The sequence below is a fragment of the Aquila chrysaetos genome, chromosome 10, assembly GCF_900496995.4.
Source record: "Aquila chrysaetos chrysaetos chromosome 10, bAquChr1.4, whole genome shotgun sequence".
NCBI classification, from domain to species: domain Eukaryota; kingdom Metazoa; phylum Chordata; class Aves; order Accipitriformes; family Accipitridae; genus Aquila; species Aquila chrysaetos.
Window position 1 is genome coordinate 12,419,340 of NC_044013.1, and position 13,914 is coordinate 12,433,253.

Below are 13,914 nucleotides of genomic sequence, written 5' to 3' on the forward strand. Positions count from 1 at the left end.
GCTGATTTTGGTGCCCTCATAGGCATGGTGGCACCAGCTGGCATTGCTCTGTCACCACCACCCGCTGCTCTGTGGCCCCCTCCTCTGCATGGGAGCAGGTCCTGTGGGGTGGCTGCCGTGGGGAGCAGGTCCCATGGGGACCACGAGGAGGCTGCTGTGGGCAGCAAGTCCTGTGGGATCTGTGGGGTCACTGCCATGCTGCTGTTGGCAGTGCCACGCACTGCTCCGGGCTCAGCTTTGCCAGCTGGTGCTTGTGGCCCAGGGAGCTGCACTGGGCTGTGCCCAGGTCCCTGGGGGGACTGGGTCCCTGCAAGGTGGTCTTTGGGTAACCCCCAGCCCATGCCCCAGCCGAACAGGGCATCCAGCCCTTGGGAAGGGGAGGGCTCTGCGGGAAGGGAATGGTGACAGGGACATGGGAGGGAAAGGACCGGGGGCGGGAGGGGACGGCAGCTGTAACCTGCCTCCTTCTGCCATCCCTATAAATAGGAGGGAGCAGGAGCAGGATTGCACCTGCGGGACTCCAGCTCTGCAGGAGAGGGAGGGACGGACGGAGCTGCTCCTCACCGCTCTCGCCTCGCTTTGAGCTTCCCATTGCTCTGCCTGTGTGGAGGCCTGAGGCATGGGGACCAGGGAATGGACGCTTTCCACCTTCATGGGATGCTGCATATGGATTCTGCATGGTACGTCCTGTATTTTTCTGCTAGCACACGTGCTACCTGAGCCCTTGCAGGGCACAGCAGGAATGCTTGTGAGATGCTTTTCCCTCCTGGCTGCACTGGAAACTCCTCTTATGACCAGTCCTTGCAATCCATTGCAGCCAAAGAGCTAGAAAAGTGTTTTACAGGGCAGGCATCACCCTGAGGGGCTGGTTGCAGGCGTGGACCCGTGGGAGAGGTGAGAGCCCAGCCTGGGAGCCTGTGTGCAGCCGTGTACCCCTCCAGCAAGGGAGCCAAGGGAAGCCAGCTGGCAGAGCGGGGCTCCAGGGATGCTCCCACCCCTCCCACGTCCCAGGGAAGAGCAAACGCCGGTACTTCATGCTGAGGCCTCTCTTGCACAAGCTTCCCATGAACGGACTGCGTGGGGTAGATGGTGTTTCCTGCTCCGCATGGAAGAATTAAGATAAAACACGGTTTTGCTGGGATGGAGTGTGCCAAACTAACCTGGGGGGATTTGACTGATGCACTTTGTTTTCCCTGAGATGGGGAGGGAAGCGGCTGAGCTCCTCTGGCTGGGGGTTGGGGATTGGTGCAAAGAGTTTATTTCAGCCAGGGAAGATGGTGAGGAAGCAGCCTGCTGGGAGGGGGAACGGGGGCCGGAGGAGGATGGACCCCTTGAGGACTGGTCTGGCATAGGAGATAATGTTGATTAATGACTCTGGCACAAGTTATCCGCAAGCTAATGAGCCGAGCCGGCGGTGAGGTTGGAGGCACCTCCTCTGCAGCGGGATCTGGCTGCCTGGCAGGGGGAACCTGAGGAACCGGAGCACTGGGATGGGGAACAGGCTCGGGCTGTCGGGCTGTGGCAAAATCCTGCTGGGTCTTGCCCTCGGGGTGCCCTTCGTCTCCCCTAATTGCAGCCACCTGAAGCCAAGCGTCAGCAGATCTGCCGGGCTCCTCCTGGAGCCAACGGCGGCAGCTTGGTCTCCCCAGACACCCCCTGTCCTAAAAATAAGACTGGGAGAAACGTCACCCATGGGTGCCAGTGAGTGCTGGGAGAAATGCCTGGGATGTGGTGTGGTGTCTCCTTCTCCTTTCAGCGAAGGTCCTGGATGTGGGGCAGGATTTTGGCAGCAGGAAGAGGGAGCTGTAAGCAGGGCTTGGTTCTGGGAGCTCGTGAATATTCGCTCCACGGGCAGGGAACCCCTCCCTGGTGCCTGCGCCCAGCTAGGGGCAATTGGGACAGGGGCCGGAGCAGGCAGGCTCCCACCCTGGGAGAGATTTAATGAACCTAACTTTAACTGCAGCAGGTCAGAAGCCATTTACAGTTGGGGAATGTTTCACTAAGCCCTGGCTGTCCTATTTGCCAAAGGGCTTTGGGTAAAGTGTGTTTAAATGTCCCTCAGACACCTGAAAGGTGAAAAAAGACAAGAACCCCCCAGGCTCTGCAGAAGTGACTTCGCTCAGGGCTGTCCCTGCAGCGAGGCAAAGAGGGCTGAGGGCTGTCCTTGGGCAGCAGAGCTCCACAGACACCCCTGGGGCTATGCACTAGAGTTACTGAGCCCCAGCTCTTCCCAGTGGCCAGGCGATACCACCCCCAGCATAACTGGGCTGGGTTGCAGAGGCTGCCTTTGCCTCCATGCTTGCACCAGCATCTCTCCCTGACCTGTGATGAGTTGTGTCCTGTCTCAGCTGGTGGCTGCTGATGCTGGGGATGAAAAGGTGCTGTGCAGTGCTGTGCCTAAGGCAGCCCTGGCTGCACTCCTTGGGTCTTAAATCAGAGCTTGTAAGGCCGTGGGATGAGGCAGTAGGGTTTAAGAAGGGGCGGGAGCTTCCTGACGCTCAGCCGGAGCAGAGACGCGCAGCTGAGCCTGGCAGGCTGCCGGCTCTGGCACCTGGCATAACGCTCTGCTTTGTGCTTCTCTGCAGGGCTTGGGGCTGCTGCTGCCACCATCCCTGTCACCACCGAGGGGCTGTTTGCTGTGGGAACAGCTTCTCCCACCACGCTGGAGAGCGAGAGGCCCCGTGCCCTGGTGATGGGCACTGCGGAGACAAACACTGTGGCAGCCAATGCTGAGGTAGCCGATAGCACCCTCGTGGAGAATCTGTCGAGCCCGTCCTCCCCTCCTGGGCCTGAGCCGGATGCTTTGGTGACAGCGGCGAGCGACTATGGCTCTACAGTACCAGCTTTGACGAATGTGACCAAGCCTCTTAACACATCTCAGGATATTGAGAGGGGTTCGGCTGCTCCCACTGCCGCCACAACCACTGCCGCCATCTCTGCACAGCACCCCGCTGTCACCCCAGAAGCAGAGCTTGATGTAACGGGGGCTGCTCCCGATGCCCCCCTGGGGACCACCCCTCTCTTTGCAGATGTGAAGGAGGACATCCTCGCAGCTCTGACCAGAGAAGGAGCAGATCTAGACCCCACCGCCAGCGCTGTGTCCCTCCCCACCACCCCTCCGCTGGCAGCTGCCTGGGGGGCACAGCCAACTGCTGGCAGCCCCGTGGGCGCTGGTGTCACTGTGCTGCCGAGCCAAGGGCTGACCACAGCCACAGGAGCAGTTGAGGAAGGCATAACCCTACCTGTGGATACCCAAAGCGAAGCCGGTGCCAACTCCTCGAGCCCCAGCCCCGGCACCGGGGGGCTGCTTACAACCCAGCAGGATGGGGCGGTGAGCAGGGCCGTGGGCATCACCCCAGAGCCGGTGGGAGAAAAGGCCCCCGCTGGCGAGGAAAGTCCCTCCGCTTTGGTGCATGGAGACACGGGAGATGCAGTAAATGGTGAATTCAGCACGGTTGGCTCGTCCAGCCTGCCTCTGGAGAGCCCAACAGTGTCAGGAACAGTGGGAAACCCAGGGGAGCCCTCCCTCCTCCATGGCCAGGCAGTGCTGAGCCCAGCCACTTTGCTGCTGCCGGCCGGTGGTGGGGATGGGGATGGGCAGAGAGCTCCTGGGGTGTTATCAGAGGGTCCTGGTTCAGCCCTGTCACCTGCAGCCAGCGAGGCACCCATGGCACCCAAGGTGGCAGGGGACACGGCCACCACACCGCTGGTTCCCACTGATACACAGAGTGACACGAATCCCGCACTCCCAGCCACTGCGCTGCCCACAGGGGACGTGGGGGCTGTGGGACTGGCCAGACCATCCCTGCAGCCTGCCCCATGGCAGACCGCCATTGGAGAACAGCCACCGCTGCTTGCTGCTGCTCTGCCATCTCCCACGGACACCCCCAGCGCTCCCGGGGCTGCTTACCCACCCCCAGGGACTGGGGCCAGCACCCTGCCTGCACCTGATGGTGGGGCAGAGATACCAGCAAGCCCCAACCTCGCTGCTGCCCCAGGAGCACCCGTGTCTCCATCTCTTGGGGAGTCACAGCCATGGGGGATGGCAGCTGGTGCTCCCCAGGGAGCCGATGGACCTGGCGCTGGCTTGAGTTCAGCTTCAGATGCCCCCATCCCAGCATCTTTTGTACCTGATGGACTTGCATGGCCCACTGCTGGGGTCCAGGGTCAGGGAGCCGAGGGCGCAGGGGGCACGGCACAGGCAGGAGCTCCAGGGGATGGCAATCCCTCTGCAGATACCCAGAGTGACATGAGTCCTTCAGACTTCAGCACTCAGCAGGATCCTGCTAACGCTGGATTGCTGCCGGCAGGAGCAACAGGAGCTTTATCAAATGCTGAACTGTCCCCTCCATCAGCTCTCGGGGACGGAGCAGGAACAGGAGCAGTGCCGGCACTGGGACAAGTGTCCCCACCTGGTCCCGCACCTCCCAGCGGTGCTGGGCTGGAGCCCGGTCTCTCAGGGGCACAAGGACCAGGGGACCTGCCCGGTGAATCCACCAGCACTCCTGGGGCTGTGGCCGGCCCCATGTCTGGGGCAGAGACAGCAGCAAGCCTCAACCCTGGTGCTGCTGAGGAAGCACCCATGTCACCATCCTTCGGGGGGTCACAGCCGTGGGGGACGGCAGCTGGTGGTCCCCAGGGAGCAGGTCTGCCTGGAGCCAACGAACCAGGCACCGGCTTGACTTCAGCATGGGATGTTTCCAGCTCAGCAACTTATGGACCAGCAGAACCCCCATCACCTGCCCTTGGGGTCCAGCTTGGCACAAACCTGGGGCTCCCGGCAGCAGAGGGGCACGGAGCTGGAACAGCGGAGCCGGTGCTGGGAGGAGCAGGCAGTGGGACCAGTTTTGAGCCATCCCTTAGCTCCACTGCAGGCAGCGTGATGGCATCTGGGATGGATCAACTGCCTGGTGCAGGTTCCTTGTCCGGTCCTGCCTCTCCCAGTGATGTGGTGGCAGCATCCTCCATTTCAGAGGGTGATGGAGCAGGACCCATGTCAGCTGCAGCCCCTGGCCCTGACAGCTTGTCCCTGGCCTCTCCAGACAGTGAAACTGGCCCAGCGCTTACTCTGGTGCAGGGGGCTGAGAGTGCAGGGGATGTGGAACAGGCAGGAAACCCAGAGAGTGAAAGTCCCTACATGCGGTCAAGTCCTTCAGAATTCAGCACTCAGCAGGAACCTGCTAACAACGGAGAGCTGCCAGCAGGAGAAACAGGGGCTTTGGTGAATGCTGACCTGTCCCCTCCATCAGCTCTCGGGGACGGAGCAGGAACAGGAGCAGTGCCGGCACTGGGACAAGTGTCCCCACCTGGTCCCGCACCTCCCAGCGGTGCTGGGCTGGAGCCCAGTCTCTCAGGGGCACAAGGACCAGGGGACCTGCCCGGTGAATCCACCAGCACTCCTGGGGCTGTGGCCGGCCCCATGTCTGGGGCAGAGACAGCAGCAAGCCTCAACCCTGGTGCTGCTGAGGAAGCACCCATGTCACCATCCTTCGGGGGGTCACAGCCGTGGGGGACGGCAGCTGGTGGTCCCCAGGGAGCAGGTCTGCCTGGAGCCAACGAACCAGGCACCGGCTTGACTTCGGCATGGGATGTTTCCAGCTCAGCAACTTATGGACCAGCAGAACCCCCATCACCTGCCCTTGGGGTCCAGCTTGGCACAAACCTGGGGCTCCCGGCAGCAGAGGGGCACGGAGCTGGAACAGCGGAGCCGGTGCTGGGAGGAGCAGGCAGTGGGACCAGTTTTGAGCCATCCCTTAGCTCCACTGCAGGCAGCGTGATGGCATCTGGGATGGATCAACTGCCTGGTGCAGGTTCCTTGTCCAGTCCTGCCTCTCCCAGTGATGTGGTGGCAGCATCCTCCATTTCAGATCCAGCCAGCCCAAGTGCCCTTGGAGGAGCAGGTGGTGCTCCTGGAGCTCTGCAGCCTTCCCTGGGTGCTGGGCCTGGGGTCCCTCCTGCTGCAGGAGAAGGGGCAGGTGAAGCAGCTGGTGATGGGGGGTCCCCAGAGCAGTCCCAGGCCACTGCCAGAGAGGAACCAGTTGGTTCAGGAGCCCATGCTGGACAAATGGGAGCTGTTCTGCAGACTGCATCTGCTTCCCCATCTACGGAGGGGTCTTCATCACCTGGGACAGCTGGCAAGACTGCTAACGGAGCAAGCCTTCAAGGAGCTGGTGCAGCTGGCAGTGGCTTGAGCACAGGCTTGGAGCCTGCTGGCCCTAAGGAACCCGCTGTGTCTGCCCCCAGCATCCAGAGTGGTGCCAATCTTGGACTTTCTGATGCAAAACTGAGCCAAGTCAATGTGGTGGAGCTGCCTGGAGGAGCCTTGGTGAACAGGGGAGCTTCCCTTGGTGCCAGCCTGGGAGAGGGCACAGGAGCCATCATACAGATCGCGTCGGGAGCGCTGGCCCCGTCCGCCCTCACCTCCCTCCGGGAAAGGCAGCCCCTGGACCCCGTGGCTCCAGACAGCAGTGGCATCTCTGACAGCATGGCTGCCTCGCTGGCTGCTTCTCTGCTTCTTCCCGGGCACGGGCTGAGCTCGGGGCTGGCACCCAGCGGGGACCCCCGCTCTGCCCCCGGCATCCAGAGCGGGAGCAGAGCCCTGGTGCCAGGGGCACAGGGTGGGCTGGCAGGAGATGCTGGAGGTGCTCAGATGTGGTCTCTTGAAGATGAGGTGGCCTCAGGGATGCCTGCACCTTTGGGAGAAGCATCCCCCCGTGCCCTTGCATCCCCCAACACTGCCCCGGCACTGCCTTCTGCTCCACAGAGACAAAACGTTGCAGCGGGGGTGTCTGCCAGCCCTGGGCTTTCCACTCCGCTTTCGGCACGTGAGTCGATAGCGGGGTCCTCTGCAGGGGGAAGGGGAGAGCTGGGGGCTGCCACGCCATGGGGGCCTGCCCTGCTCCTGCCTCCCCACCAGCTGGGAAGCCCTGGAGCCCCGTCCAGGGATGCTGACAGCCCCGTGACCGAGAAAGCAAGTGCCATGCTCCCCGGAGCAACGGCAAGGCGAGGGGACATGGCTGGGCTCCTTCCCAGCGCGACTGGAGCCAGGGCAGGTGTGGAGACCCCCACTCGCTCCCCAGTGGGGGGGAGCTCAGGGGTCCCTGGCCTGCCCTCCACTGGGTTCGCTGCTGGCAGCCCCGGATCAAAGACCCCGGGGCCAGGACCTGCCGGTGGCTCGTCACCTGCTGCCCTGCAGCCGTTCTTGGGCGGTGAGCTGACCACCAGCCTGGCAAACAGAGCCCCTGCTGCCAGTGGGTCGGGCGTCCCTGCAGCCCTCCCAGGCCAGGGGGGAGCCCGGGGGGGGGTCCCCAGCCACAGCACGCCCAGTCATGTCCTGCAGCCCAGCCACCACCAGTCCAGCCCCGCCAGCCCCCCTCCCCAGGGCCCGGGAGGAGCTCCCCGGGCCAGGAGCAGCCACTGTCACCTCCCGCGCATCGTCCCCCATGTTTCCAGCTCTGCCAGGAGGGCCGGCGGCCGCCCCGACCCCACTGCCCGGCCCCGCAGGTACGTGATGCTTGCAGAGCAGCCCAGGCGGGAGGACCACGTCTGGCCTCCTGATGGGCCATCCTGGGGCACATTCGGTGCCCAGAGAGACCGAGGGGGCTATTTAGGGCCAGGACCCCCTGGAGGAGATGCACCGTGAGGAGCTCCTGCACGTGAGCTTGCATTTTTGGCAGGCTGAGCCTGCCTTTGAGTATGGTCCCATCAGCTGGAAAACCCATCCCCTCCAAATGCTTTTTTTATTTAACAGACATAAATAGAGAGCTGGAGGCTGTAAACATCTCTAGAAAGAGCTGTGGGTGTTTAATTCCCTGCTGTCCCCCTACCACAGTCCTGTACAATGTTTTTCTTTTCCTAATGGCAGTCCTTCAGTGTGGTGCCCCAATGGGGCTAGAGCAGGAGGGGACGGTGACCACAAATGACATCACAGCAGGTTTAGGGCAGTTGTGTACGTGTAAGGCAGTGAAAGGGGTGGGAGCAAGCTCCTGCAAGGGAAGGTGACATGCAGGGTGTCCCAGGTGGCTATTGGCAGTGTCCGCCCATCCTCCTACTGCCCAGGCTGTGTCCCTTTAGGAGCAAAATCATTTCTGTCCTTTGAGTTTTGGCACAGACCAAAGGCTTTGCTGTAAGTGTGTTTTGGGGTTGGTTTCTTTTGTTTTCTTTTCCAGTTGCAGCTGTGCCCCTCTACGGGTATGGAGCGAGGGAAAATGATCGGCAGTACGTGGAAAGGAGGGTGGATTTTAATTCTCCGCTTTTCAAGCCTGAGACTGGATTCCCATTTGGCAAAACCTTGCGCAACTCTCTCTATGTGAGTCTACCTTGGCTTGACTTGCTGTTGGGCAAGCGGCCGTCGCCCAAAACCTGGGGGAGGCACCAGGTGCCTGGGATGGGACCCTTGCAGGGGCAAATCAATTGGGATGCTGCCAGGGTCTGTTTGCAGCAGGAGATGACTTTGTGGCCATTTTGGTGGTGGCCGGTGGTGGCCTTCCTTGGGTGTTGCTCAAAGTGGGCTTGGAAATGGGAGGGCTGCCACTCCTGTGTTGGAGGATCCCACCAGTCCTGTCCTCACCTGATGGAGGCATCCCTCTGCTCAGTTTACAGACAATGGACAAATCATTTTCCCAGCCTCAGACAACAGCATCTTCACGTCCCCCAACCCTCCTCCCAGCGGCTTCAATGGCCACGAGGAGGTTCCCATGATCGCTGTGTTTTGGGACAACGCCGACTTCTCCAGAGGTGTTGGCACCACCTTTTACCAGGTGAGTGAAGCCACCTGGGTGCATGGTTGCATGAAACACCTTTTGCTGATAAACTCATCACCTGTTCTGTGGAGGCCCCCTGAGATGTGTCCTTGATGGAGCCCGTAAGCACCGTTTCCCTTTTCTGGGCAAAATCTAAGAGCTGCTGGTCCTATGTGTGTCACCTCTTGAGCCTTCCAAATCTCATCCAGACACCTAGCTACAGTGCTCCATGCATGACACCAATCTAGACCTGTCTTTGCCTTCTGGGGAGCTAACGCAGATGTGGCTGTACCCAACCCGCAGGAGTTCCTCACCCTTAACACGGCCAAGCCTCCATTCGTGCGTGACGTGGAAGCGAAGGTTCGGCGGTACCTGAGGTCCTCCTACTCTGCAGCCTGGACCCTGAAGATCACCTGGGAGAAGGCACCTGCCTACGCAGCACGGACTGACACTCGGAGGGTAAGGGGCTGATGGAGCTCAAGGGCTTGCCGAGTTGTCAAAAAAAAGCCAAGACCCATGGGGGATCACCTTGTTTGTGCTTGGAAATAATAACCACTTTTGTGAAAAAGGTCAGTCTTGAAGACTTTTGCCAAAAAGAACTAGGCTGTGCCCATGTTTTTGTAGGTTTTCAGGTTTTTTGGGGGACGTCTTTAGTTGAACTCTCCCTGCTCCATAAAATCTTTCCCTTTAATGTGGTGGGCCTTTATTGTGCACCAGAAGCACTGCTCTTCAGGAGCATAAAATTGGGTTAATTTGAGGCTTCTCATGGAACAGCATCAAAGTAAAACCATCACATTTTCCATGCAAAATGAGAACCAGCCCAGGCTGCGTTTGCCTTGCACATCAGGACCTTAGCCCTGCCGTCCCCCAGCGAGCGCTGACCCACACCCCTAATTTTAAACCCAGCAGCTTTGCTCGCTTTCTTACTTGTCCGCAATGCTTGTCCCCAGACGATCACGTACCAGGCTGTCCTGACCACCGATGGCTTCAGGTCCTACGTCCTGATGCTGTACCAGGAGGGAGGCATGCAGTGGGATTACACCAGACTCACTGCCACCAACGTGCTCATCGGCTACACCAGGTACAGCAGGCTCGGCACCCAGCCCCTCCTCCTCCGAGCACAGGGCTGCATTCCACCCCCAGCTCCAGCTGGTTTAATCTTTCCCCCCCGTGTCCCATGAAGCGCTCTGCAAGGATGAGGACAGCCCAGATGGGGTCTGCACACCCATATAGACTAAGATATGGGGGTCTGCCCACCCATATAGACTAAGATATGGGGGTCTCACAACCAAATTTGCCCCATTAGTGGCTGGATCATGCTGCAGCACGCCGACCTGCTGGGCTGTGCTTGCTGTAAGATCCACACATCCCTCTGGGGTCCCGGGCCCACAGCATCCTGGTGGTTTGGGAGGAAGGAGTGGGGAACAGGGGATGTTTGCTGAACTTTGCACCAGTTGAGGGAAGGGATTTCCGCCACTTGGCTGGAGCGGTTGCTTCCTGCCTCCTCGCATTACGTCTCACCCTGTGCACGCCGTCTCTAGGGTTTGCTCATTAGCTGCTTGCTGCAGCTGGGTAAGAAAAAGGTGGCTGGGACGGAAAGTGCGGGCGGCACAGGCATGTGTCGATGTCTGTGTGTGCTTGCCTGTGCACGACCGCTTATAGGTTTCCGCTCCGTATTGCACTGCAAGATGCTGGAAACAATGGAAGCTGCTTGCAGGGGTCTCAAGATGTCTGCGTGTTCAGCCCATGATGCAGCAGGAGCATTTGCAGCACCCAAAACAAACTGCACCCTGTAGAGAGGAGGCAGCAGGCTGAGGGAGCTGGTGCCTTTGCCCTCCTGTCCCCAGGGCTGCGATTTGGGTGCTGTGGGGTCCCGCTGGCTCAAGATCAGGGCGGCTGAAGGGCAGGCTGGGGCTGGGATAACCCCTCCTGGGAAGAGCAACCCCTGATTTTTTCCCTTTCTTTGCACATAGTGGGGATGGCTTTTACCGCAATGATGACCTGACTCAGAGACCTCCAGCTGCTAAATATCGCCCTGATCAGTTCAGGGGATACAACACAGGTAGTGCCGCACAGCCAGGGTGGGTTCACGCAGCCCCTCAGGGGGTTGGGGAGGGGCTGTGTGGGGAGGGGAACGTTCCCAGGCGATGAAATCCAGCTTGCCGCTGTGGCAAGGTTCTCACTGAGTTCACCAAGGCCAAGCTTTCCCCCCAAGCACATAAAATGCTTCCCCTGGGTACCAGCTATGCCCTGAGGCTGAAATGTCCTTGATGTATGCATGGACCCCTTTTGTTGCAATGGCTCTGTCCCAAGGCTTCTTTCTTTGGCAAGAGCCTCTCCCCCTGTTTCCCTGCCGTTGGGTGGCTGTTAAGCATGGGGTCCCACGGCTGGGGGTCAACACGGGCTTAGCGTCCAGCATCAGCAACACTTGGCTCTCGCCTCAAGCCGAAACTGCCCCGGCGGTCCCCTTGGCCGGAGGTGAGAGCTCGTGGTTTGTCTCCCCACTCAGACCTCCATGGGCTGTGGATTTACAAGCTGGAGAGCCGCGTGAGGGTCAACTACCGGCTGAAGTGCCTGGCGTGGACGGGGCAGCAGCAGGAGCCGCGGGTGTGGAGCCAGGGCCTGCCTGCCTGCCCCTGCTCCCTGCAGCAAGGGCAGCAGGACCCGCGCTTCAAGAGCAGCCGCGGAGGCAAGTGGACATGCCGCTTCCCCACCCTCCTCGTCCCCAAGATCTCCCTCCCCACCTCCCCTGCAAGGGTGGCTGGGGTCCCTTCTGGCCGGGTGGGCAGGCAACCCCAAGGAAAATGATCTGGGGGGGGCTGCCCTTCCCTGCAGAGACAGGGAAAATGAGGAGGAGCAAGGACTGACCTGTCCCTGTCTTGTTAGACTGGTCAGAACTGGTCTAAGCTGCATGGGGACAGTGGGGATGGACCCTCCCCAGCACCGGGGTCTCACCCTGGGGGACCACTTGAATGGTGTCCGTCAGTCCCTCCAAACCCCGTAGCACCGTGGGTGATGCGGTGGGAGCGACGGATAACAAGGAGCCAGCCCCGGCCTCGCTGCTTGCCCTGAGGTAGGGATGCTGGCCCCGGGGAGAGCTGCGCTGAGGCTCACTGCTGCCCTGTTGCAGGCTGGTGGGCTGCCCGCGTCTCCATGCTGCACTCCGCATCCCCCAACCAGCACGGTGCCGGCGTCCGCTGCCTGTACGACAGCCAGAGCCAGCTCATCGAGGGGCGGCAGGAGAGGTACTGGAGATCCTCCAGGCAGGCGTCCCCTTACCGTGGTAAGCACAGCCAGCCCTGGCATCCCCTGGCTGAAGCTGGCATCGCTGTAGCCTGTAAATCATTTTAATCTCTGCGCCAACCCGTTTCCTGACGTGCTGTTGCCCTCGGAGGGAGCATGGACTTGCCAAAAGCCGAGGCGAGCGACCTGCCTGCCCGGAGCTAGCTCATCTCCCTCTCGTCTCCCCTTCAGCTCCTTACTCTCCTTTTTGCCTCCAGACCAGGAGCTGAAGTTGTACGACTGGTGCTGTAACCAGGCGGGCAGTGCCCGCCTCTGCGCCCGCTACAGCGAGAAGAGACCGAAGATTGGCTGTGATGGATACCAGCCACCCAGCATGGGTGGGTTTGCAGCCTGTGTGTGCCAGGGTGATACTGCCTTGGTGCCCAGAGCTGGGGGGGGGGGAACGTCCCAGACACCCTGTGGTTAAGGCAGCAAGAGCCCCAGGCAGATGAGGGATGGATTTTGGGGTGCCCACATGCAGGTTGTGCTGTGCCCTGGGCTGTGCGGGGTTGCGGGGGGCACCTCCCTTAGCACATAACCACCAGTGTAGTCTGGTGGTGACAGCACTGGGAGGGGAGGACCACAGCTAATGCGGTCATCGGTGTAAGCTGATGTGGGACTTCCTTGCAACCCCCAGCAGGTTCCTCGGAGGAGCAAGAGAGCGACTCAGAGGAGCAGAGAGGTGAGCGGGATTGGGGGGTCTCCTCTCCGCTGGCCACTTCCCTTTGTCCCTGTCCCCCCATGTGGAAACTCGTCTGGGGCTCCCAGCTCGCCCCAGGCCCCCAGGGAGGAGGTGGCCGGGCAATTCTCATTTCTTCTTTGCAGATGGAGAGGACAAGTAACTGGGGGGTTGCAAACCTGCAGCATGGTCTGGGCCACGGCTGATCCTCCGAGTCCTTTGCTCCTGCTCATCTCCTGTGTCCGCCTGCTCCCACCAGCACCCATCACCCCTACCCACCACACAGGGCAGCTCACTCGGCCAGTGCCTGCAGTTGCTTTCACTGGCACAAGTTCATGTTTCTCATCCAGACCAGTCCCAAGGAGTCAGTTGCTTTAGTTGCTCTTCCCCAATTGCAGCTGAACAGGTGCCCGTGGGCACCTCCTTGCTGGTGGGGAGGTGGGCAGGTACCCCCCACCGTGTCCACCACCCCCTGTCCTCCCTGCATCCCCTCTGTGCCTTCCACACTGCAGGGTGAGGTTGGCCCCCCAGCACCTGGGGAATGGGTTTTTGCACCTTATGTGGGTTGACTGCAGGTGAGCCTCTGAGTGCCGTGGTGCACCAGGCTCACCCTGTGAGCCAGTCCAGTCTTGTCCCCCACTTCTGTCCCCCAGCCATCCCTCCCTGGGTGGTCCCCAGGCCCCGTGCCCAGGAGAAGGGGAGATTCTCTGGATCAAGCCAGAGTCTGCTTGATGCCTCTGCTGGGTGTGTGAGGGCAAAATTCAACCCCATGATCAGAAACATTGGGAGAAAAATAATGGTTTTGTGCACAAGAGAGCATCTGCCTTTCTTTGAGAAAAAAAAAAAAAAATCCTTTTCACATCTTATTTGTTCAATAAAGCCTCTGAGGGGTCTGAGCATCACCAGTTCTGCGGCAGCCATGTCCTCTGCTGAACCGGGGTGGGAGGCGGTGGTGGGGACAGGCTGGGGACAGCAGCATTGCAGGATGCTGCTGCGCTTGGGGCTGGTGCTGGGGATGTGAGCGTCTGGGCTGCGGCTGAGATGGGCTCTGGGGCAGCGGGGCTGGAGCCGGGGTCTGCTGGGGTCTGACGCACCCTCTTTGGGCGCAGCATCTTGCCTCAGCAGGGGCGAAGGGCTGTGGGGTGTTCGTGGGGACCACAGCCCGACCTGTGTGATCTGAGCCACTGCGAGAGGTGCCTGGGGAGAGCAGTG

The 13,914-nt window shown here is 60.7% G+C and overlaps 1 protein-coding gene across 6 annotated transcripts; it reads left to right on the forward strand.

Moving 5' to 3' along the window:
* Positions 1-495: 495 nt before the first annotated feature.
* LOC115347666 (mucin-4-like) lies at positions 496-13,612 on the forward strand. 6 transcript variants are annotated; one of them, XM_041126962.1, is made up of 13 exons: positions 496-680; positions 2,586-4,951; positions 5,846-6,824; positions 8,169-8,308; positions 8,595-8,759; positions 9,045-9,200; positions 9,692-9,822; positions 10,715-10,803; positions 11,251-11,430; positions 11,872-12,024; positions 12,242-12,376; positions 12,664-12,705; positions 12,849-13,612. In XM_041126962.1, the coding sequence occupies exons 1-13, from the start codon at positions 620-622 to the stop codon at positions 12,863-12,865; spliced, it is 4,614 nt and encodes a 1,537-aa protein (XP_040982896.1). In that variant the 5' UTR covers positions 496-619; the 3' UTR covers positions 12,866-13,612. The 6 variants fall into 6 exon arrangements, with proteins under 6 accessions (XP_040982896.1, XP_040982897.1, XP_029885091.1 ...); XM_041126963.1 differs by having other exon boundaries at positions 2,586-4,279; positions 5,174-6,824; XM_030029231.2 differs by having other exon boundaries at positions 2,586-6,824.
* Positions 13,613-13,914: the final 302 nt, after the last annotated feature.

What these genes read in the sequence shown, in the direction of transcription:
- LOC115347666 (XM_030029231.2), top strand. Translation starts at nt 620, where the DNA reads ATGGGGACCAGGGAATGGACGCTTTCCACCTTCATGGGATGCTGCATA. An exon ending in TTCCACTCCGCTTTCGGCAC is followed by an intron (nt 6,825 to 8,168) that starts GTGAGTCGATAG and finishes TTTCTTTTCCAG; the next exon opens with TTGCAGCTGTGCCCCTCTAC. An exon ending in GTGCTCATCGGCTACACCAG is followed by an intron (nt 9,823 to 10,714) that starts GTACAGCAGGCT and finishes CTTTGCACATAG; the next exon opens with TGGGGATGGCTTTTACCGCA.